This window comes from Oncorhynchus kisutch, linkage group LG11 (genome assembly GCF_002021735.2).
Source record: "Oncorhynchus kisutch isolate 150728-3 linkage group LG11, Okis_V2, whole genome shotgun sequence".
NCBI classification, from domain to species: Eukaryota; Metazoa; Chordata; class Actinopteri; order Salmoniformes; family Salmonidae; genus Oncorhynchus; species Oncorhynchus kisutch.
The window spans coordinates 65,666,268-65,689,493 of NC_034184.2; the positions used below are offsets into that span (position 1 = coordinate 65,666,268).

Sequence of the window (23,226 nt, forward strand, 5' to 3'; positions counted from 1 at the left end):
GTGTGAGGTGACTGCAAGGGGTAGAAGCAACGTAGTAAACAAATATCCAGGACACTCAAATTAGTGTGATATATTACGTTTGGTGTGGTATTCATTTGTGAATGTCCATCATCCATTTCATATCATACGAATTGTAATTTTTAATGTATCATATGTTATGAATGACAATTGTTAAGATACGTTACGAATTTCAATTTGTACAATATGTTACGAACTTGCAATATGTATGACATGTTACGAATTCCAATTTCTTGTGGCTAAAGTTAGCTAGGTTGCTAACACTAGCTAGGCTAGGGGTTACAGTTAGGGTTGCTAAACTTTCGTGAAAGCAGTGCACCACAAAGGAAACAGGGCGCCACCTGGGACACAACCAATGTGAGGTAAGGACAGATATCATTGCAACAACAACAACACACTACTGCAGAATGCTGTAGCCCAGGTACTCCCAAAATGGGGGTACGCGCAATGCCGTCGGGGTACGCCAAATAAAAATGTGATTCACATAAAAAAAATTATAATCGGGGTACGCCACATAAAAAATCTTCACATTTTCAGACAGTCCACTTATATTTTCCAACGGGGCTATACATTTTTGTGAGGTTTTTTTCTCGACTGAGTAGCCCCAATTCACTGCCAAAAATACAATTAAACCATCTAGTGTTCAGCGAAATAACAAACAGTGTCAAATACAGGTAGCCTTGTCAAATAATAAACATCCAATCACATTAACCGTTACTCTCTCGCGGGAATTTCACTAATGGTCCGTATGTAGCCAAACGTAGCTGCTGCTCATGTTGGTATCTGTACTGATGACGCAAAGCCATGACAGGGAAACATAGTGGAGTGGTAACGTGTGCAAGCAGTTGCTCCCGAAGCCACTTGGGTACACTGCAGCATCCACCGAGTGGCTCTTGCTGCCAAGGGAATGCCTGACAGCTTGAATGATGTTTTGGACACTACAATGAAAATGGTTAACTTTGTTAAAGCAAGGCCCCTAAACTTGTGTATTTTCTGCACTATGCAATGATATGGGCAGCGACCATGTAAAGCTTTTACAACATACAGAAGTCCGCTGGTTATCAAAGGGCAAATTATTGACACTTTTTTAAATTGAGAGGCAAGCTTAAAGTTTTCTTTGCTGACAATAATTTTAACTTGTCTGACTGCTTGCACGATGATGAGTTTCTCACACGACTGGCCTATCTGGGTGATGTTTTTTCTCGCCTGAATGATCTGAATCTAGGATTACAGGGACTCTCCACAACTATATTCAATGTGCGGGACAAAATTGAGGCTATGATTAAGAAGTTGGAGCTCTTCTCTGTCTGCATTACCAAGGACAACACACAGGTCTTTCCATCATGGTATGATTTTTTGTGTGCAAATGAACTCAAGCTTATGGACAATGCCAAATGTGATATAGTGAAGCACCTGAGTGAGTTGGGTGCGCAATTACGCAGGTACTTTCCCAAAACGGATGACACAAACAACTGGATTCGTTATCCCTTTCATGCCCTGCCTTCAGTCCACTTATCGATATCTGAACAAGAGAACCTAATAGAAATTGCAACACGCGGTTCTGTGAAAATGCAATTTAATCAGAAGCCACTGCCAGATTTCTGGATTGGGCTGCCCTTAGAGTATCCTATCTTGGCAAATCGTGCTGTTACAGTGAGGGGGAAAGTATTTGATCCCCTGCTGATTTTACACGTTTGCCCACTGACAAAGAAATGATCAGTCTATAATTTTAATGGTAGGTTTATTTGAACCGTGAGAGACAGAATAACAACAAAAATCCAGAAAAACGCATGTCAAAAATTTTATAAATTGATTTGCATTTTAATGAGGGAAATAAGTATCTCGTGTGATTTCTCTCCCTTAAACTTTTTTGGTCTTTGGGGAGCATAGGTCATTCACAAATATCCTTCATCAGGATTGGTTCTGTGCCGTTTTCTCCACTTGTTTCAAGGATTTTTCCCCCACAACCTTCTCCAGCTGTGCCCTGACAAGTGGAAATGGTATTGTCAGTCAGTGGACTACTGGACAGAGTCTAATGCCATTATAAACTGTGTGGTTCCAACCCTGAATGCTATACCACGGGTATTACAAAACATTTCATTAAGTTGGTAACCAGTTTCTAATAGCAAAAAAAAGGCACCTCTGGGGTTTGTGGTATATGGCCAATATACCACATCTAAGGGCAGTATCCAGGCACTCCGCATTGCGTTGTGTGTAAGAACAGCCCTTAGACGTGGTATATTGGCCATATACCACACCCCCCTCATGCCTTATTGCATAATTATCCTGCATCTATTGCATTCATTCACCTCATATAACACCTATTGTCTGGTCATTAAAGTAGGCCACAACAGTGGAGAGACCAGGGGCCGTATGTGTCAAGTTTTTTAGAGTAGGAGTATTTGATGTTGCACCAGTCTGGCCAGAACAGTAACTTGAAGAGCACTGTACCAGAACCTTGGTATTGTGTACATTACTAATCAGATGGAGAGAGCCCTTGGGCACCTGTTTAAGAGGAATCATTAACGCCCACATTTACCTGTTTTAGTTCACTGGGTGAGTTGAAGGACTAATCCTTTTAAAGAGGATTTTGAGGGAGTCATTTTCACAACCCAAGCTAATGGTTTAATAAGGATTAACTGTAATCAAAGATGTAATGTGATAATTAAATTAGATCCATTTTACAGTGTTTTTCCCCCAAATAGCACCATATTCCCTTTATAGTGCACTACTTTTTGCCAGAGTCCTAGTAAATTTTGATCAAATCCAATTTTATTTGTCACAATTTTATTTGTCACAACCTTACAGTGAAATGCCTACTCACAAGCCTTTAACCAACAATTGCTTTTCAGTCTCCTGATGGGGAAGAGGTTTTGTCGTGCCCTGTTCACGACTGTCTTGGTGTGCTTGGATCATGTTAGTTTGTTGTGATGTGGACAACAAGGAGCTTGGAGCTCTCAACCTGCTCCACTACAGGCCCGTTGGTGAGAATGGGGGAGTGCTCAGTCCTCATTTTCCTGTAGTCCACAATCATCTCCTTTGTCTTGGTCATGTTGAGGAGCACACACCCTTGAGGGTCCCCCGTGTTAAAGATCAGCGTGGCGATGTGTTGTTACCTACCCTTACCACCTGGTGGGCGGTCCGTCAGGAAGTCCACGATCCAGTTGCAGAGGGAGGTGTTAAGTCCCAGGGTCTTGATCTGAACATTAATTAGGCCTACTCATTGGGTGAGTAGAAAATTGATTCAGAATGTCTGACTATTTAGACTAGAGTATATGCAGGTAGAATACCTCCAAATGAAGACATTATTATAAATATAGTGAGGAAAGATTTTTAGACATGTCCTCCTGGTTAGTCTAGCTTTCCTATTTGGATCCTAATAAAATACTAAATACCAAGTTTGACAAGCAATGGTATGTGTATGCCATCATCATAGGCTATATTTGTATGCATATAAAACGTACACACGGATAAGCCACTATGCAGGTATGCAGTGAAGGGTAGTCCAACAGTAAAGTGAAGACATCCATCACGGGGAAATATAAACCTTGATGTGTGCCGCCCTCTATTGGTCAATGATCATCAATGCGTTTGTGATGAAACTTTAATCAAAGCCAACTCCCATGTAAATGTAATATAATTATGCCAATGCCAACAAATGTGTTATATACACAATTATTGTGGGTTCTCACAATTAAAATGTCCCCAGTAAATATGTTTTGTATGGGGAGTTTTGGTCTTGGTCGTCTCCAATAATGAGTTTGTGAGCAACTGTATCTGCAACTGTATCTGAAATGGCCATTTAATTCAATAGCAAACAAATGTGCTAAATATCAAGCGACTATATATTTTGTTGAAGAATTAATTCAGTGGGTGTGGCTTGATCAGGTGGTTTTCGAATGTAATCCTATGAAAACGAAAGTAGGCTTCTTTGAGGAAATAGACTTACAACGACGGGCCTTTTACTTGATAATATTTTCACTAAACCGTTCTCAAAATGTCGAGATCATCTGTACTGAAAATAAAAGCTGTAAACGCAGTGAAGGTGAGCACTAACTAATGCATATGTTGTTATTAAGTGTTAAGCGTTAATTTAGCCGTTGTTTTTGGCATCTCCACGATGTAGCTAGCTAACGTTAGCTACATTAGTTTAGCTTCGGTGCAACTCTCTTGGTTGCATCGAAGCTATATGTAGCCTAAATCACGTCAATGGACCAAGAAACCTTGCTAGCGTTAATTGGGCTAAATGTTTTTTCTTACATAAATGTTACCATTTAACTGTGCGCGAATGGTTGCATAAGAATACCTACATATATGTTATAACTAAACTTTTTTTCTTGCGATATGGCCTGAGAAACAAATAACTTGTTACATTTTGTTCTGTTACGTTCAGCCGTTGTTAGTTGGAAAATTCCCTAGTCACTCTGCCAGACAGCCATTACTCATGCAAAAGCGAAAGCAAAACAAAACGGGTAAGAACGGTTTCATTGGTTTACTTGATTGGGGGGGCGTTCCAGGCTGTCTTTTTTTGCAGCGCGACTAACACCACCTGAGTTTAGGTGTGTAAAGGTAGTTTACAATATATTACACAATTATGACACACTGATCCTAATTTTCTTGTGAGTTTAGTATGAGTATGAGTATGACTTGTATAGTATGAGTTTAGTGCACCTATTTCCACATTATGCACCACATAGACAAAGGCTGCTTTCCAAACACTTAAGACACACCCTCAGACCTCAAATTAAGTAGACACTTCTGATGACGTGTTATGACGTCTGACGAGTATACACCTAAAAAAATTGTTTTTAATGTTTTATATTTAATTTTAAAAAAAAAATCAAATCAATACATAAAGCACATGAGGGAACACAAGCATACATAGATTACAAACAATAGACAATCGAGCTAGGTGGTACAATATCACATTACAATTACACAAGGACCTTAAGGGACATACACATACTTACAATTCTAACAGCTTTTTTGTTAGTAGAGCATTTAACCGTTCTAACATACAGTTCAATTTCTTTTTGTAGGGTACGAAAATGTGGTTTTCTGTTTGTAAATGTACATTTGTGTATATGAAATTTGGCCAAAAGAATAATGAAATTAATTACATTAAAATGATTCTGCTTATTTCTATTGTATGTAAAGAATCCAAACAGTACATCTCTCCACAATAGGGTAAAATCTTCATAAATGTGTTCAATTATAAACCTACTGATGTCTTGCCACAGTTTTCTTACATGCATACAATACCAAATAAGATGCACAACTGTTTCTGGGTGGTCATTACAAAAGGAGCAATTTGAGTTGATGTTTTCCTTAAACTTCTTCATATAGTGGTTGGCAGGATAATATTTATGAATAATTTTAAAGGAAACTTCCTTAATTTTGTTAGTCTGACGAGTATACACTTCGAGGGCAAGGTAGGAAGGAATGATTTTTAAATGGACCGCCGTTGCCGGAAATTCGTCACTCGTTCATCCGAGATGATTGTGTTTTCAGCCACCGGTAGCTTGTGTGTGCATTATATGCGCTACCGTCAATTATGATTGCATGTCTACTTATTAACTATATAATTGAATAATATTCGCCTACTGCATGATAGCTAGCAAATTTATTTGCTAACTAACGTTAGCCTGCCAAGCTGGAACATCTGAAGAAAGAAAATGTCTTATTTCCAAAAGACAACCAAACAAAAACATCATTACTTTTATAAGACGTGCTTTGTATTAGTAGCACTATTTAAAAATAACTTATTTACATTTGTTTTTACTTACACTTGTATGTTGACTCTATATTGCCATTGAGGTTTTAAGTTTTGGCGGACTCTTCTTAGCAGATGTACAATCATCGCAAATTGAATTATGGGGCGTTTCATAATTGTACACTCGCAAACTCCATTAAAAAAAACGAGGGCTGTGGGGCTTAGGTTGCAAACTACCCTTGCTTGGCTAATAATTTGGACCAACGACAAATATTGCTGCGGGCATTCCCCCAAGGGAATAAGGCGAGGGTAAGTGGAAGAGGGTGTCTTTTATGAGTTTGAAACGCAGCCACTATATCTTCTTTTCGTCCCTTCGCCTTAGGTGGATAACTTCCGCCAGTCTCTGTATCAACAGGTTAGTATGTGTTTGCCTTATTGTGTTAACAGATGTCTGCTGGTGCAATTGCATTACCATTTGAAGTAGAAAGGGACATGCCATTGTGGCATAATGGTGTAGTTAGTTCTTACCTATTTCTGTTTTTTTTAGGCAGAGGATCTGTTTTCAAACTACATCCCATTGAAGATCACCCAACTGGACAACCTGCTGAAGGTAGGCCTCATTGGTTAGTTCACATCCCATGTATATCACTGTCTGTTCCCACATTGTGAAATTAACCAACCTTTTCATCCATATCTTGTCCAACCGGCTCTACCTACTTTCCTCTCATCTATCTCTCCACTTCCCTCCCACTCCTCTTCTCCTTTATCCCTCCCGCTCTTCCTCCATCCCACTCTCCTTTCCATTTCTCTCCCAGGAGGAGGATCTCAGCATCACAGACCTGTCCACTCTCCATGCTCCTCTAGACATCCCTATACCAGACCCTCCTACTCCAGAGGATGAGGTGACTGGCTATCATGCTCTTCTAACCAAATACAAAATCTGTTCCCAAATGGCACCCTATTTACTATTTAGTGAACTTCTTTTGACTAGGGCCCATTGGGCTACCCACAGGGCTCTGTTCAAAAGTAGCGCACTATATAGGCAACTGGGGGCTATTTGGGACACATACCATATACACTGAACAAAAATATAAACGCAACAAGTGTTGGTCACATGTTTCATAAGCTGAAATAAAGATCCCAGAAATGTTCCATGCGCATGAAAAGCTTATGTCAAATTGTGCACTTTTTAAAATATATTTTTTCCCCCCATCCCTGTTCGTGAGCATTTCTCCTTTGTCAAGATAATCCATCTACCTGACATGTGTGGCATATCAAGAAGCTGATTAAACAGCACGATCATTACACAGGTGCACCTTGTGCCGGGAACAATACAAGGCCACTCTAAAATGTGCAGTTTTGTCACACAACACAATGCCACAGATGTTTCAAGTTAGTGTGCAAATTACATGTTGTCTGCAGTAATGTCCACTAGAGCTGTTGCCAGAGAATAGACTGTTAATTTCTCTACCATAAGCCTCTTCAACATTGTTTTAGAGAATTTGGCAGTACGCTCAACCGGCCTCACAACCACAGACCACGTATATGATGTTGTGTGGGGGAGGGGTTTGCTGATGTCAGCGTTGTGAACAGAGTGCCCCATGGTGGGGTTATGGTATTGGTAGGCATAAGCTACCAATACCAATAACGAACACCATTGCATTTTATCGATGGCAATTTGAATGCACAGAGATACTGTGACAAGTTCCTGAGGCCCATTGTCGTGCCATTCATCCATCGCCTCATGTTTCAGCATGGTAATGCACAGCCCCATGTCGCAAGGATCTGTACACAATTCCTGGAAGCTGAAAATGTCCCAGTTCTTCCATGGCCTGCATACTCAGACATGTCACCCATTGAACCTGTTTGGGATGCTCTGGATTAGAGGTCGACCGATTATGATTTTTCAACGCCGATACCGATTTATTGGAGGACCAAAAAAAGCCTATGCCGATTAATCGGACGATTTTTATATATATTTCTAATAATGACAATTACAACAATGCTGATTGAACACACATTTTTACTTAATAAATCAATTTAGTCTCAAATAAATAACGGAACATGTTCAATTTGGTTTAAATGATGCAAAAACAAAGTGTTGGAGAAGAAAGTAAAAGTGCAATATGTGCTGAATACTTATGTATCTAAACCTGTTTTTGTTTTGTCATTATGGGGTATTGTGTGTAAACTAATGATTTGATTTAATACGTTTTAGAATAAGGCTGTAATGTAACAAAATGTGGAGAAAGTGAAGGGGTCTGAATACTTTCTGAATGCACTGTATATTTCACATGGTAGGCTATAGATTAGGCTACAGATTGACAAATTTATTCTCCCTCCAGGAAATGGAGACTGACAAGAATGATGATGAGAAGAAGAAGAAGGGTAAGAGACAGTGGTTCAAGTCATTGCCTTCATTCAGGAGTGGTAGTTGCCATTTCTTAGCTCAAGACCAGTTATTTTTAAAATAGGCTTCTAAAATAATTCCAAGTAGTGGGTATTTTATTATTTTCCATAAATGTATTTTATATGGATGCAGGTGGTGGCAACTTACCAGTTGGTGTTGTTTTTCCTTGGTCTCTTTCAGCTCCAAAATGTGGCTTCATCAAAGGGAATGAGAAGATTGTGAAGCTGCTTGACAGAGTCAAACCAGAGATCCTAGCACTGAGGGAGACAATCATTACAGTAAGAACTATAGAGAGATCCTACCACTGAGGGAGACCATTACAGTGAGAATCATACAGAGATCCTAGCACTGCGGAAGACCACCATTACAGTAAGAATTAGACAGATGTCCTAGCACTGAGGCCATTAGTAAGAATACGAAAAATAAAGCAACAGTGACCTCTTGTGGTCAAATGAGATGCAACGCTCTGATATAGGTTGGTGAAGGTTTAAATTTACTGTAGCAGTCATTGATGTTTATCTTCTTAGGTGTCCTGCTGGATTCAGCATCTCATCCCCAAAATAGAGGATGGGAATGACTTTGGCGTTGCAATCCAGGTAAATGGTCAACACACGTATGTTTAAGGTCAAGTGGTCGTTCATGAAAAACATTAAACTGGTACAGATGGAATTGTATTCTCCTGATGTTTCATTAAAATCGATTTCCATGTGTTACTTCCAGGAGAAAATCTTGGAAAGAATAGCTGCAGTGAAGACCAAAGTGGACGGCTTCCACACCAACATTAACAAGTATGATAGCTTTCCATACGTTCAAGTAACTTAGAGCAGTTGAGGTTATCATACATTGATCCTAAATTTGACGACAACCTTTGACAAAATAGATATACATTTCACAATAACTTTTGGTCCTTCAGGTACTTTTCAGAGAGGGGTGATGCAGTGGCTAAAGCCTCCAAGTTAACTCATGTGGTGAGAATTGGCATTTGTAGACACTACCCAATTTTGTATTCAGCTGACCCATTGTCTGACACATGCCCTTCTCTTACTCATCCCCATATTTCTTCTCCTTCCTGTTATCAGATGGACTACCGCTCTCTGGTCCATGAGAAGGATGAGGCTGTTTACTCTGACATCAGAGTCATCCTTCTGGACATCCGTGGCTTCTATGTGAGTGACCCTGTTCCCTATATAGTGCCACTTATGGGCTCTGGTCAAAAGTAGTGTACTAAATAGGGAATAGGGTCTCATTTGGGACAGAGCCAAGATGCTACTACCATATACACGACTATAGTAGTGTATATACTGCTACTACTAACACTAGTCTGTCTATTATTATTAATAACATCATTAATCTATAAGAGGAATGGGTCAAAGGGATGAATTAATGTTTGTCAGATGTTTTTAGACCTCTAAAGTGAACTAATGTCAAGATGAAACTACTAATGTCAAGATGAAACTACGTCCCACAACTTGGTTTAATTTAGGTCCAGCTATAAACCTCCAACCCCAAAGATAAGCTCCAGTTTACTGTAAAAGATGCAAGAGCACTTACTTCAATGTTTCTATCTGTGTTTGTGTGCTACAGGCGGAACTGTATGACATCATCAGCAAGAACCTGGAAAAAGTCACTAATCCGAAAGGAGAAGAAAAGCCCTCAATGTACTGAGATATGCATGAAGGGGAGGAATGAAAGTATAGTCAGGCTCAACAATGTGACATTTTTCAGGGGTATACTAAGAGATGGATTATAAGGATTGTTGGGACTGGCCAGCCAGGCTATTAGACCACAGTTTGAAATAACCCGGGTGACATTGTTCTATGCCATGTGATATTTGAAATGAGAGAATTTAGCTAGCGGCCTAGTTTGGCACATTTTCTACTAGCCTCAGGCTAGCAGACTTGTTTAATTTCCATCCTTTGGTGTCCTACTATACCAATCAGTCCTGTTTGTACATCTGCAGCAAAGCTGCTTGGTTTTGTCCAGATTTTTCAGTTTCTTTTATTCATGCTAATAAACGCATCTTTAATGTTTAACACTGAACCTAGAGACTCATTTTGAAAACTTCCAGCGGACTTCTAGGGAAGACGCACCATAATGAATGCCGTCCCCGCAGTTGAACTGTGGCGATTTTTAACAAGTAAAATCATTGGGAAATGAACAGAAAATGATGGCCGACGTTTTGTGGTCAAAGGTGAGAGGACACCCGCCGGCTGGGCATGGCTGACATTCGTGTTGGTCTGGCTTGTCCTTTTAGGAGCTACAAATGAACACACTGGGGGTTGTTTATTTCCAATGACACTTTTCTGTTATTTATTTATAAGAAAAAATGTGTAGTTCCACTACATGGTAGAAATGGTTTACATGTCAAAGGTCAAACCACCTGTTGCTCTGTACACACATTATCAAGGCTTCATTAGGGAAAACACTTGTTACAAAAATCTTCTCAAAACTGAAAGAAAGAACCCAAAATATAACATTATCACAAACTGGCTAAAGTAAGTACTGATGGGAAGGCAAGTATACATCCACAAGAACATAAAATGTTTCAGATAAAAACTCTGCTTCTTTTTTCATACTTCAGGCCCTTCGCCTCCAGGTATGAGCTAGAACAGAAGAAGTAGTGACAATATATCATGCAGCAAGTGTTTGATAAGTTCAGCTTGAAATACCACTACCTGCGCCATCGCATTTCAAGAGGGCAGTCACGTGTGTTTGCAAAGACAAGATTGAATACCGGTGTTTGGGCTCGTGAAGCATTACTGTTAACCCTTTAACTGTATCTAATTGAAAAACATGTTGAAACAATTATTTCACCTTAAATTCCTATTACTAACAAATGAACTTCCAATAGTATTTTTTTTCTACTTGATGTTAATTTTGAAATCAACAGCGCTCTCTACCAGGTGGTTGAGAAGGCAGTCACACCAGCAATGCCATACTCAAATGGCAATTTGCATAGCATTTTTAGTCATTTCAACAATATTACAAAAATGACAATAGGTCTGCTTTTATAGGTAAGTATTAGCTAAGCATTGTATATTAAGGTCACATTATGGTAATTGTGTATGTCCAAACATGAATATTCAATTACATAGAAATTAATGCATTTTCAGGTGGTGTTTTGTGGAATGTCCCTCAAGCCAGGGTTCTTCCACATCTTCAGACTACATTTTGAGATACTTAACAATGTGCAGTTTTTTTATTACTGTAGTAGTTATTTTATAGGTCGACCTTAAATGTGAATATTGATTAATTTACCTTATTGGCCATGAAATGTGCTTTTACGAATTGATGTTGCCTAATATAGTTTTGTCAACAATTTATATTTGAACCAAAATAGGTATTTTTTTAATTAAAAAAAAAAATGTATGTACCCTATTCTTAGTCCACCATACTTTTACTGACATAAAATGTAAAAAAAATAGCAGTTAAACGATTTATTTTCATATTCCTACTCTTCAAGGTCTCTAACGGGAATGGTGCAATATTAATCCCTCACTAACTGAATTCCTGCCTTTTATCCCATATCTTTATTGACTGAGTTTTCTTATAGCCCTCTAAGTGGGCAAAGTTAGAGTGCCACAACACTGAACCGCAGGAACCCAAAAATATACAAAATAATGTAAAGTGGTGCTGGGGGAGTTGACCAATTAAGTTCAAGTGTAGGTTGTTTTCATATCCACTTATAAATCCATTGTCAAAACATGCTCTACCAGCCGGCTGAGAATAGGCTTAAAGGGTTATTAAGCAAGCAGCATGACCTCGTTACACCTACCATGGTGATGTTGTTGCCGTTGAGTAGGATCTGGTCCAGTTTGGTTATCCTTCTTCCCTCCGGAGTGATTTCACTAAAATACACAGTCATTAAGGAGAAGGATAAAACATGTCCGGAATCATCAGATCTGAAAGGATTTAATGGGTGAAAGTACTTACAATTCTGTCACGTCCTCCAACACCATGTCTGAAGAGGTGGGTGAAGGATCAACTGTATATTTACTGACAATATACACTGAACAGAAATATAAACGCAGCATGTAAATCGTTCGTCCCATGGTACATGGGCTGAAAAAAGTGATATGAGAAATGTTCTATATGCACACAAAGCTTATTTCTCAAAAATGTTGTGCACAAATTTGTTTACATCCCTGTTATTGAGCATTTCTTCTTTGCCAAGATAATCCATCCACCTGACAGGTGTGACATATCAAGAAGCTGACAGCATAGTCGGTACACAGGTGCACCTTGTACTGGGGACAATAAAAGGTCACTAAAATGTGCAGTTTTGTCACACAACACCATGCCACAGCTAACTGCACGAATGTCCACCAGAGCTGTTGCAAGATAATTTAATGTTAATTTCTCTAACATAAGCTGCCTCCAACATCGTTTTAGAGAATTTGGCAGTATGTCCAACCGACCTCACATCCGCAGATGGCGTTGTGTGGGTGAGCGGTTTTCCGATGTCAACGTTGTGAACAGAGTGCCCCATGGTGGGGTTATGGTATGGGCAGGCATAAGATACGGACAACGAACACAATTGCGTTTTATCAATGGCAATTTGAATACACAAAAATACTGTGACGAGATCCTAAGGCCCATATTTTATGCATCTGTTGGTGACATATACCATATATGTATTCCCAGTCATGTTTAATCCATAGATTAGGGCCTAATTAATTTATTTCAATTGACTGATTTCCTCATATGAACTGTAACTCAGTAAAATCAATTAAATGATTGCATGTTGCGTTTATATTTTTGTATAGCATAAATGACTACAGTAACAATGTTTGAATTGAATAGATTGAATAGACCTTCATTAAAATGAAGGACAAATAATGAGACGTTATGTAGGACATTTCCAGAAAGGATACTGACAAAATCATCGAAACCCAATAGGGTGCCGACAATTTCTTTGTCGTTTTTCATGACTATATGGATTCGGGAACCTATACATTTGTCCACAAGCTCTGGAAGAGAACACAAACAGGAGATGTTGAAATCACACGATTACTTGCATGACCTATATCTATCCTACCCTGCCTTTCTAAGGTCTTCGAAAGCCAAGTCAATAGATTACCGACCATTGCGAATCCCACCGTGCCTTCTCCGCTATGCAATCTGGTTTCAGAGCTGGTCATGGGTGCACGTCAACCACGCTCAAGGTCCTAAACGATATCAGAACCGCCATCGATAAGATACATTACTGTGCAGCCGTCTTCATCGACCTGGCCAAGGCTTTCGGCTCTGTCAAACACCACATTCTTATTGGCAGACTCAACAGCCTTGGTTTCTCAAATTACTTCCTCGCCTGGTTCACGAACTACTTATCTGATAGAGTTCAGTGTGTCAAATCAAAGGGCCTGTTGTCCGGACCTCTGGCTGTCTCTATGGGGGAGCCACAGGGTTCAATTCTCGTGCTAACTCTCTTCTTTGTATACATCAACGATGTCGCTCTTGCTGCTGGTGATTCTCTGATCCACCTCTACACAGACGACACCATTCTGTAAACTTCTGGCCCTTCTTTGGACACTGTGTTAACTAACTTCCAGCTTCAATGCCATACAACTCTCCTTCCGTGGCCTCCAACTGCTCTTGAATGCAAAGTAAAACTAAATGCATGCTCTTCAACCGATCATTGCCCGCACCTGCCTGCCCGTCCAGCATCACTACTCTGGACGGTTCTGACTGTACATAGATTTTTCTATTGTGTTATTGACTGTACGTTTGTTTATGTGTAACTCTGTGTTGTTGTTTTTTTCGCACTGGTTTGCTTTATCTTGGCCAGGTCGCAGTTGTAAATGAAAACTTGTTCTCAACTGGCCTACAAGGTTAAATAAAGGTTAAATAAAAAAATTAAAGGGGATTTATGGTAGCCTGGACAGACGCTACGTGATTTAATATTCCGCCATCTTTAAAAAAAGAGGGAAATATGCCTACCGTCTTAATAAAACATAATTTTCCACCACCATTTTCGGATATTCTGACAATTTACGAATGTTGCATACCAAGTTCAGCCAATTCAGTTGCAGTCTTTTGTTTACCCCTTGCGGTATTCAACATCGGGAAGTAGCATTAGTCACTCTAGCACAGTGGTTGAAAATTGTATTTTATTAAGACAGTAAGCATATTTTTCAGTTTTGTTTGGTCTTTAAATCAAGTTAAAGAGGGAACCGACACCTTTGCAGCCTGAATGGGGGATGATTTATGTACGAACCGGTCGCCAGGGGAGCGTATTACCGGCAGTGCAGATTAATGTATGACGTCATGTTGCAAATGACGTAAGGAATAATAGCGCCATCTAGCGATTTTTAAGATGAACTTGTCAACCCCAGGTAGCCTAGTGGTTAGAGCATTGGGCCAGTAACCGAAAGGTTGCTAGATTGGATCCCTGAGCTGACAAGGTAAAAATCGATTGTTCTGCTCCTGAACAAGGCAGTTAACCCACTGTTCCTAGGCCGTCATTGTAAATAAGAATTTGTTCTTAACTGACTTGCCTAGTTAAACAAAGGTAACAAAAAATTATGTTTTTGCTTTATTTGGCAGTTAAAGGTGCACTATGCAGAAATTGCTCCATTTCCTGGTTGCTAAAATTCAAATAGTTCACCTAATTTCAGTTTGTGACAAAACAAGCAAGCATGGTGTAGAGAATTATTGTACCATCGTCAAAATATCTTTTCCATAACCAACATTTTTATTTTCATCTGTTTGAAGCTGGTGTACAAAACCAAAAGACACAATAACGAACAGGAAGCATAGAAATAACACAGAGACCAGGTCTACCGCTTCTTAGACTTGCTTTCAATGAGAATGACAGATCTATAACCCATTTCTATGTGAATTTAGTAGGGTCACCCAAAAAGTTACATATTGCAGCTTTAATATAGTCCCTTTTTATTTAATCTCTTGAGATGGGTGAACTTGTTTGTGAAGTTGAACATATGCTCTTTATGACAATGTTAAGAGGTGAAATCTTTTTCATATTTTTAAAAACCAAATTACACTTCTCAAAAGGCACTGAATTGATGGAACGACCATGCTACCACAGAACAAAAATCGTTACATCTAACATGTAGAAATTGTGATAACATTTTTTAACATCGAGGCAAACAAAATATGTGCAGCATGTGTCCCTCACTTCTGAACAGTTTTAACGTTGGTTTGAAGTTTCTATATGATCAAATAGTTATTGAAATTTGAATAGTTTGATCATGCACTTCGTTGATGGTCCCTAACTTGTTGCGTTGACCATGCGCTAGGCTGCCTACACCGTTGCTGTGCGATTATTAAACTCGGGTCGGAATCGGGGAAAATTCAAACCTGTGAAATGTTGTACACATTTTTTCTTTCATAAAGAGCCTGAGGTCTGTAGCTCAAATCGTTAACGAGCTATTGGTGTTTGAACGTCCGAATGTCGAATCTCAAACCAACTTCACCAGTGCTATACCTTAGCAATACTGCTAACATGACTCCTGCATGTCATATCTGTCAAAAGTGTAACTGTCGCAACACGACTTCAAGCGTTAGCAACGTACTTGGTATCTGTAAAGCTAGCTGGACATTAAAATTATTAACAAAATCAAACAAACCAAGTGGGAGCAACTGTGATGGATTTGTAGCTGGGGTGGCCGCCATGTTTAGTTTGAAAAAGACGGAAGTAATCGATTGAAAAATGGACGATAGGAATCGTCAGACTACAACAGTCGAACACAGACGGTGGTACCCGTCGTTTGGGGCGACGCAGTCTCGGTCGTGTCCTACTGAGTCTTCATCCGACAAAGTCCAGTGATCATGTTGCAGCAGTGTGTAGGAGGGATATTTCCAAATGTGAGAAGTGCGTAGAAGGGCATGAGACAAAGGAATGTCTAGTATCGGTGAAAAAATGTGTGTTAACTGTAGGGGTGCCCATGGTGCTGGAGATCAGAAGTGTCCGGTGAGAGAAAGGCAGGTTGAGGTTGCCAGGATCCAAGTGGTAAAGAAGGTGTCATATGCTGAGGCAGTGAAGAGTGTAGTAGAGGAAGATTGGTCCAGGGCGAGGGATCCTAACGATCCCTGTGAGTAGGCCAAGGCCAAAAGAGAGTGATAGGAATAATATGTGCTTCAGTAAGGTTGGTTTCTTTAGCGTTCATAGCCATGGTTATCAACTGTACTGCAGAAATTGAACGTAAATCACAGAACATAAATGTTGTGGTAGCAGCTGCAGAGAAGTACTTGGGTGTACGAGATTTTACTGCAGAAGAGTTAAGTGTGTTTAATTAGTGCCCTGTCCTCACAAGCTGCCATCCTGGTGTAGGATCAGATAGGGCCAAGTAGTGGAAGGTCGTAATGTGTGTAGGTTTCTTCCCTTTCCCCCGTCCCTTTTCCTAACCTTTTTGTTTTACAGTGTAATGCATGTACACTCCAGAACAGTAGGCGGAAACACAGGGCTAGATAAGAGAAATCGATTAGTAAGGAGGCCGACCGACCGTGAACTCCACTACAGTAGGTGGCGGTGTATGCACCTTTCAGTCGGTTGCGATCCGCCAATACAGATTTAAAGAAGAATTGCACTCATTTCTATTTTTACACCAGCGCTACGCTGTTTTTGTGTTATGATCAACTAATATTTAAAGGAAATAATAATTTAACAGAACATATATTTTTTTTACCGTGATGTATTCCGTGGGCCAAATCATGTAAAAGACTGGTGAAATCAATACCCAAAGCGGTGGCGCTACATTTGAGTGACGTCATGCTACTACTGCAACATGACTGGAACAGACGAAGAGGAAGAGAAAATCCATTGCGTTGATTGCGGACGTTGATTCAAGGAGCAGAAGCAGTACCGCTCGTTCCAACCCTGTTTACATTGATATCTCAGGTGAAAAACAACACATAACTGCCCAAATATCTGCGGCCATGGAGTCGCATGGCAAAGAGGAACTCAAGGGACCCGTGTTGCATATCGTGGTGGTCGGATTTCACCACAAGAAAGGCTGTCAGGTACGTCAAGCTCGGGTGGCATGCTAACTAGCTCCCCGTGCCAGTTTTTTTTTTTTGTAGCAGAGAATGCACTGGAGAGCTGCTCCTACCAGGCTACACAACACGTCGAGCATTGGGTAATTCTTGAGTGAGGGTGCGAGTCAAATGCGCATTTGACTGATCAGCAACAACAACCCACCCAGGGACCGTTCCTGTTCTGTTCTACCGACCAGTGGTTGACAGACACACACTGCTGCTTGGAAGGAAGTCATTGATCACTTGTTGCTTATGGAAGAGCACTTATGGGGTAGACCAGGAGGGTATTACTAACACAGCATTTTCTTTACATAGCTAACACAGTTGTAAACAATCAGAGACCACCTTGTTGGATTACCTAGAATTCATGGTAGTGCATGGTGAAGTCGTGCTATGTTGTGATGAAGCCTAACTATCTAGATTTATATGGGCCCGGAGGCACACTGATAACAGGCTTATTTATGTAAGAGATGGTATGATGCCTGTGCACCATTTATTAACTGCAATCAATGCCAAGTACTGAAACTGTGGATTAATTTGCACTTTTAACTGACATGAGATTTTATCTGAGATCTTGTCTCTCCGTGGCTCATTAACTCACTCTTAGCCAGAGCTTTGTATTTCATCCTGCCAATGTTTGCACTAATTGCCTATACTGCCTCAGTTCTGTGACTGTGTTAAATAACCTATTATTGACAAATCCAAAGAGATATCCACAGTCACAGCCTGCAATGTTGTTGTCACTGTGATTCTGTTTTTTTAGGGATTCGGATAAAGTTTAGAGAGTCACTGACAAGTGAAGGAGAGCTTGACAGACACACTGCATATAATGTTCACAACAAGGCCGAAGGGCAGTGTTTACACCTGGTTAGTAACCTAGTGAAAGTGTGTGAAATTAACAGGGACAAGAAGATTATTGCAATGAACTTGAGTTATTATCTACAGAGCTTCTGAAGAGGAGGGGCTATCCCTCCAGAGGTACACAAATAGGCCAGCAGTCTCCCATAAAAAACAGATGGGGAGATTTACTGCACATGTTTTCAACCAACACAATTAGCCCACAGGCCTTGCTGTATGTGTGTGAGTTATGCTCATTAGCTCCTGCTCAATAAAGTAGCCCAGCCTACTGCACGCACATAAGTCTTTATAGAAAAATAACAGAAAGTCCTAGGCTCCGACTTGTTTTGCATTGCAGCCACAGACTGGACAAAATATTCTTCTTCAATTTATATTAGGCTCTGTCAGTTTCTGTTCCGTTAATGCCATCTTAGCCATGTCTTAGTACCCTACCTTTCATGCACCACAGAGCCAACAGCCTGCTGCAAGAAGTTCATCAAGACAACAACGACCACTTTGTGTTCTGTTTCTTTGTTACTGGCTGCTCTCCACCTTACTGCCTGCCCCTTTGTCCTGAAGTAAGTCTGCCTGTTTCGGAGCTCTCGGATACCCAGCTGCTGCTCATTCTGACAGACGGATAAAAGGGTGTGTGTGTGTGCGTGTTACAAACAGGCCCAAACCCTTCCCCTTGTGATCACTACCACCAAACCGGTTAAAGACAGACCAGACAGAGGGTTTTCTTTGTCAGGTAATACCCTAGGTGTTCACTCGAGGGGTAGGCTGCATCTCAAATGACACTCTGTTCCCTTTTATAGTGCATTACTTTTGACCAGAGTCCTAAGGGTGCCTTGTCAAATGTAGTGCACTATATAGGGAATGTGGTGGAATTTGGGACACAGACATGGAGTTGGAGTGGTATTGTCTGTTACCTGATAGGAGACCTACTGGGTTAGACTGGGTATCACTAGATTAGGTTCTTGTCTTTCTGGCAGGGGGACCTCGCTGACTTTGTCTCTCTCTTGCTCTTTCTCTCTGTCTATCAATTCATTTCAAAGAGCCTTTATTGGCATGAGAACATATGTTTACATTGCCAAAGAAAGTTAAATAAACAAAAGTGAGAAGAAACAAAATCATCTCTCTCTATGGGACCTGGGTAAAAGTAGTGCACTATATACAGTATAGGTGCCATTTGGGATGCATCCTTTGTGTGGAGTATCTTAGAGCCTCACTCCCCCTCCCCTCAGAACTGCAGTTAGGTAGAGAGAGAGACCTCTCTGTGGGGGTAGTTGTGTGGGTCCTACACCTCCACCTGTTCTTTCGTGGCACTAGAGAGCCTAGATGACACCTGTCTGTCACGTGAGTGGCTCTGTCAATAGAGGGATCAATGATTGGTGTAGGGACTGGGGAGGGGACATGGATATGGTGCTAAGGAGAGTGAGAGAATCTCTGGTTTCTATTGCTCCATGGTCAAAAGTAGTGCACTACATAGAGAATAGGGTGCCGTTTGGGGCTTACTCCCAGTTATTTTATTGCCTTTTTCTTAACTGCAAAAATATAGCCCTACACAATTGCAACAAATCATCCTGGACTTGATTTTCACAGCAACAATGGCATAATTCCTTAGCATATGTAGCCTGTATAAATGAGCAATTGCATAATAATTGCACATTACATATTATGTACTATTTGCCAAGGTTGTGGTTATTTGGCCTTTGGCCTGACCAAAATAGTAAACACAGCCAACAAAGTAATTTAGTCGACCACCGGCACATTTGAGCAGTCTGTTTAACAAGGAAGCCTCTCAGTTGGAGAGGCTTCCCACTGGCTGTTGTTGGCGACCCCCCCCCCCCCCCCCCCCCCCCCCCCCCCCTTCACCCTCAGTTGGAGAGGCTTCCCACTGGCCGGCGGTTCAGAATGCCCATCGCCAAGAAAAACATGTTCAAACATTCCGTCGTTCATTGTGCTGTTGGATGATTAAATGCAAAGTAAGTTGTATCAGTATATGTACTGATCTATCCAGTGCAGTTGGGACAGCGGTCAGTTGTGAGTGAATGTGTTAATGTCCTCTGTTGGTAGTGGATGTAACATGATGGACTGACTCGTTTAAATGTGTCTGTTGTGGGAATGTATATGTATGTGATCATTTTTAATTGAAGGTGATGCCAAAGAAACATTTCCATTCTGGATGGGCAATAAAGTTTTATTCTATTTCCACCACAAAGCTACAGGCGTCTTGTTGAACAAGTTGATGAACAGCTGATAACAAACAGGACCTTGAACATGTTCCGCACAATATCTAGAGGCTGCTGTGACTCATAGTCACATGATGATGAGTGTGAATAGCTCTCTTCATCTGGGTTACTGTTGTTATGCATGTTGTCCTTACTGTACACAGTGTATGAGCTATTATTTTCCCTAACAAATTAAGAGCCATATTTTTGAATTGTGTGCATTTGCCCTACTTGCTTTACGTTTAGTCATTTTACTCCCTGGGCTATGCTAAGTCAATCTGGTCCTTGCCTAAGATAGCTAGCGTTGGAGTTTTGTGGGTTACTAGGATGGATACTGAATATTGTATCATTATTTTTTGTATTGTTTTCTCTCTCTCTCCTCAGGTGGAATACTCCTACCCTCCACTCATCCCTGAGGAGGGCCATGACAGCAGCAACCTGCCCGAGGAGTGGAAGTACCTGCCTTTCCTAGCCCTGCCTGACGGGGCACACAACTACCAAGAAGGTACATAGGCTGCGTCCCAAATGGCACTCTATTCCCTTTATAGTGCACTACTTTTGACCAGGGCCCATAGGGTGCCATTTGGGATGCACCCAGTCACTTTTGCTTCTTTTCTTTCTTCTGTCCATCTCTCCCACATTTGTTATTACACTGCTACTGATAGTTTTAACAAAATGTAGAGTGGAACGTTCAACCTCTCTCTTTGCCCCTGCAAGACTGTGTTCTCAGCCAACTTACCTGGTAAATTGATAGCTAAATAAATGAAGTAAAAATTATCTCTGCTGATGAGTCACCATTACCTCAGTGGAAAAATAGACTACATATCTTTGTCATCATGTTTGGCTTCGGCCTTAAAAGGCTACTGCTCATGTTAGAATGCAGAATCAGCAGGAAGGCTGGAAATGATAGTTTAAGCTAGTTATATAGCCTAGCTGTGGTGCAGTGGATGACTGATCGTGTTGCTCTGCTGTGCTCTGTTTGGTAGTGTTGCCCTGAGGCCCTCCATCTTGTCAAAGCCTCCTTCTGTTCGTAATATCACTGAGGCCAACAGGCCCGACTCGTTAGTTAGCACTCATCATGTGATGCGATTTACCTTTGGTCTGCTGTCCTGCCTAGCTTATTGTGTTGTAGTCAGTTGTACAACTGCAATGTGTCTTCCGCATTGAACCCAACCCCTCTGAAAGAGAGGTAGTGAACAATATTGAAGTACAACTGAACCATTAAAGCAACTTCTCCTTTCGAAAACGTCCTATTTGGCATCGATATGAGTCAGAAACAGTTATTCTAGTGCCAAAATTGACTACAAAGTGTAAATAGGATCATTTTGGTCATAAAGTCACTTGTCTAAAACTGAGATTTGTGAGATAATTAGAAAGTAATTGTATGTCACAGAATGAAGGGTACCGTAACACTTTTCCGTTTATTTCAATCCTGGCCACTTGCTCACAGTTGACAGAACCCAAGTAATCATCAATTCGGAGCACAGCTGCCCAGTACCCGATCTTAATGCCCATGGTCAATTTTTATTGTATTTGTATTTATTATGGATCCTCCTCTTCCTGGGATCCAGCAAAATGAAGGCAGTTTATTCAATTTTAAAAACATTATAATACATTCACAGACCATGTGCCCTCAGGCCACTACTCCACCACTACCACATATATACAGTACAAAACCCATGTGTACGTGTGTGTAGTGCGTATGCTATCATGTGTGTATGCATTTGTCTGTGCCTATGTTTGTGTTGCTTCACAGTCCCCGCTGTTCCAAAAGGTGTTTGTTTTTTTAATCTGTTTTTTAAAATACATTTTTACTGCTTGCTTGAGTTACTTGATGTGGAATAGTAGTCATGGCTCTATTTAGTACTGTGCGCCTTCCATTGTCTGTTCTGGACTTGGGGACTGTGAAGGGACCTCTTGTGACATGTCTTGTGGGGTATGCATGGGTGTCTGAGCTGTGTGCCAGTTGTTCAAACAGACAGCTCAGTGCATTCAACATGTCAATACCTCTCATAAATACAAGCAGTGATGAGGTCGATCTCTGCTCCACTTTGAGCCAGGAGAGATTGACATGCATATTATTAATATTAACTCTATGTGTACATCCAAGGGCCAGCCGTGCTGCCCTGTTCTGAACCAATTGCAATTTCCATAAGTCATTTTTTTTGTGGCACCTGACCACACGACTGGACAGTAGCCCAGGTGTGACAAATCTAGGGCCTGTAGGACCTGCCTTGTTGACAGTGCTGTCAACAAAGGTAGAGCAGATTCTTATCATGGACATACTTCTCCCCATCTTAGCTACTATTGTATCAATATGTTTTGACCATGACAGTTTACAATCCAGGGTAACTCCAAGCAGTTTAGTCACCTCAACTTGCTCAATTTCCACGTTATTTACAAGATTTAGTTGAGGTTTAGTGAATGATGTGTCCCAAATACAATGCTTTTAGTTTTAGAAATATTTAGGACTAACTTATTCCTTGCGACCCACTCTGAAACTAACTGCAACTCTTTGTTAAGTGTTGCAGTCATTTCAGTCGCTGTAGTAGCTGACATGTATAGTGTTGAGTCATCCGCATACATAGGCATTCTGGCTTTCCTCAAAGCCAGTGGCAATTCATTAGTAAAGATTGAAAAATGTAAAGGGCCTAGACTATTGCCTTGGGGAATTCCTGATTCTATCTGGATTATGTTGGAGAGGCTTCCATTAAAGAACACCATCTGTGTTCTGTTAGACAGGTAACTCTTTATCCACAATATAGCAGGGGGTGTAAAGCCATAACACAAGTTTTGCCAGCAGCAGACTATGATCGATAATGTCAAAGGCCGCACTGAAGTCTAACAAATCGGCCCCCAAAATCTTTTTATGTTCAATATCATCAATTCTCATCCAATCATCAGTCGGTTGTGTAAGTGTTGTGCTTGTTGAATGTCATTTTCTATAAGCATGCTGAAAGTTTGTCAATTTGTTTTACTGTAAAATAGCATTTGTATCTTGTCAAAACATTTTTTCCCAA

At 40.6% G+C, this 23,226-nt stretch overlaps 3 protein-coding genes across 6 annotated transcripts in view; 2 read left to right on the top strand and 1 right to left on the bottom strand.

Annotated features, from left to right (window-relative positions):
- Positions 1–3,893: 3,893 nt before the first annotated feature.
- On the top strand, positions 3,894–10,174 carry psme2 (proteasome activator subunit 2). The gene is made up of 11 exons (XM_020494610.2): positions 3,894–4,063; positions 6,114–6,146; positions 6,279–6,341; positions 6,547–6,633; positions 8,077–8,119; positions 8,322–8,419; positions 8,669–8,737; positions 8,862–8,929; positions 9,055–9,109; positions 9,221–9,307; positions 9,726–10,174. Exons 1-11 carry the CDS (start codon positions 4,016–4,018, stop codon positions 9,804–9,806), a joined length of 732 nt encoding a protein of 243 aa, XP_020350199.1. The 5' UTR covers positions 3,894–4,015; the 3' UTR covers positions 9,807–10,174.
- A 249-nt stretch (positions 10,175–10,423) lies between these two features.
- On the bottom strand, positions 10,424–15,828 carry LOC109899398 (U6 snRNA-associated Sm-like protein LSm5). 2 transcript variants are annotated; one of them, XM_020494611.2, is made up of 5 exons: positions 15,731–15,828; positions 13,016–13,111; positions 12,075–12,102; positions 11,917–11,989; positions 10,424–10,744 (listed from the first exon to the last, which is right to left on the bottom strand). In XM_020494611.2, exons 1-5 carry the CDS (start codon positions 15,774–15,776, stop codon positions 10,712–10,714), a joined length of 276 nt encoding a protein of 91 aa, XP_020350200.1. In that variant the 5' UTR covers positions 15,777–15,828; the 3' UTR covers positions 10,424–10,711. The 2 variants fall into 2 exon arrangements, with proteins under 2 accessions (XP_020350200.1, XP_031691977.1); XM_031836117.1 differs by lacking the exon at positions 15,731–15,828 and adding an exon at positions 13,226–13,340.
- Positions 15,821–23,226, top strand: part of LOC109899394 (late secretory pathway protein AVL9 homolog) — a 30,568-nt gene continuing 23,162 nt past the window's right edge. The window contains exons 1-2 of one of the 3 annotated variants that reach the window (XM_020494607.2): positions 15,821–17,123; positions 20,591–20,711. In XM_020494607.2, the coding sequence (XP_020350196.1) occupies positions 17,040–17,123; positions 20,591–20,711 (205 nt within the window). In that variant the 5' untranslated portion in view covers positions 15,821–17,039. Of the gene's footprint in view, positions 17,124–17,279; positions 18,554–20,590; positions 20,712–23,226 lie in introns of those variants that run through there. The other 2 variants (XM_031836116.1, XM_020494605.2) reach the window with 2 other exon arrangements.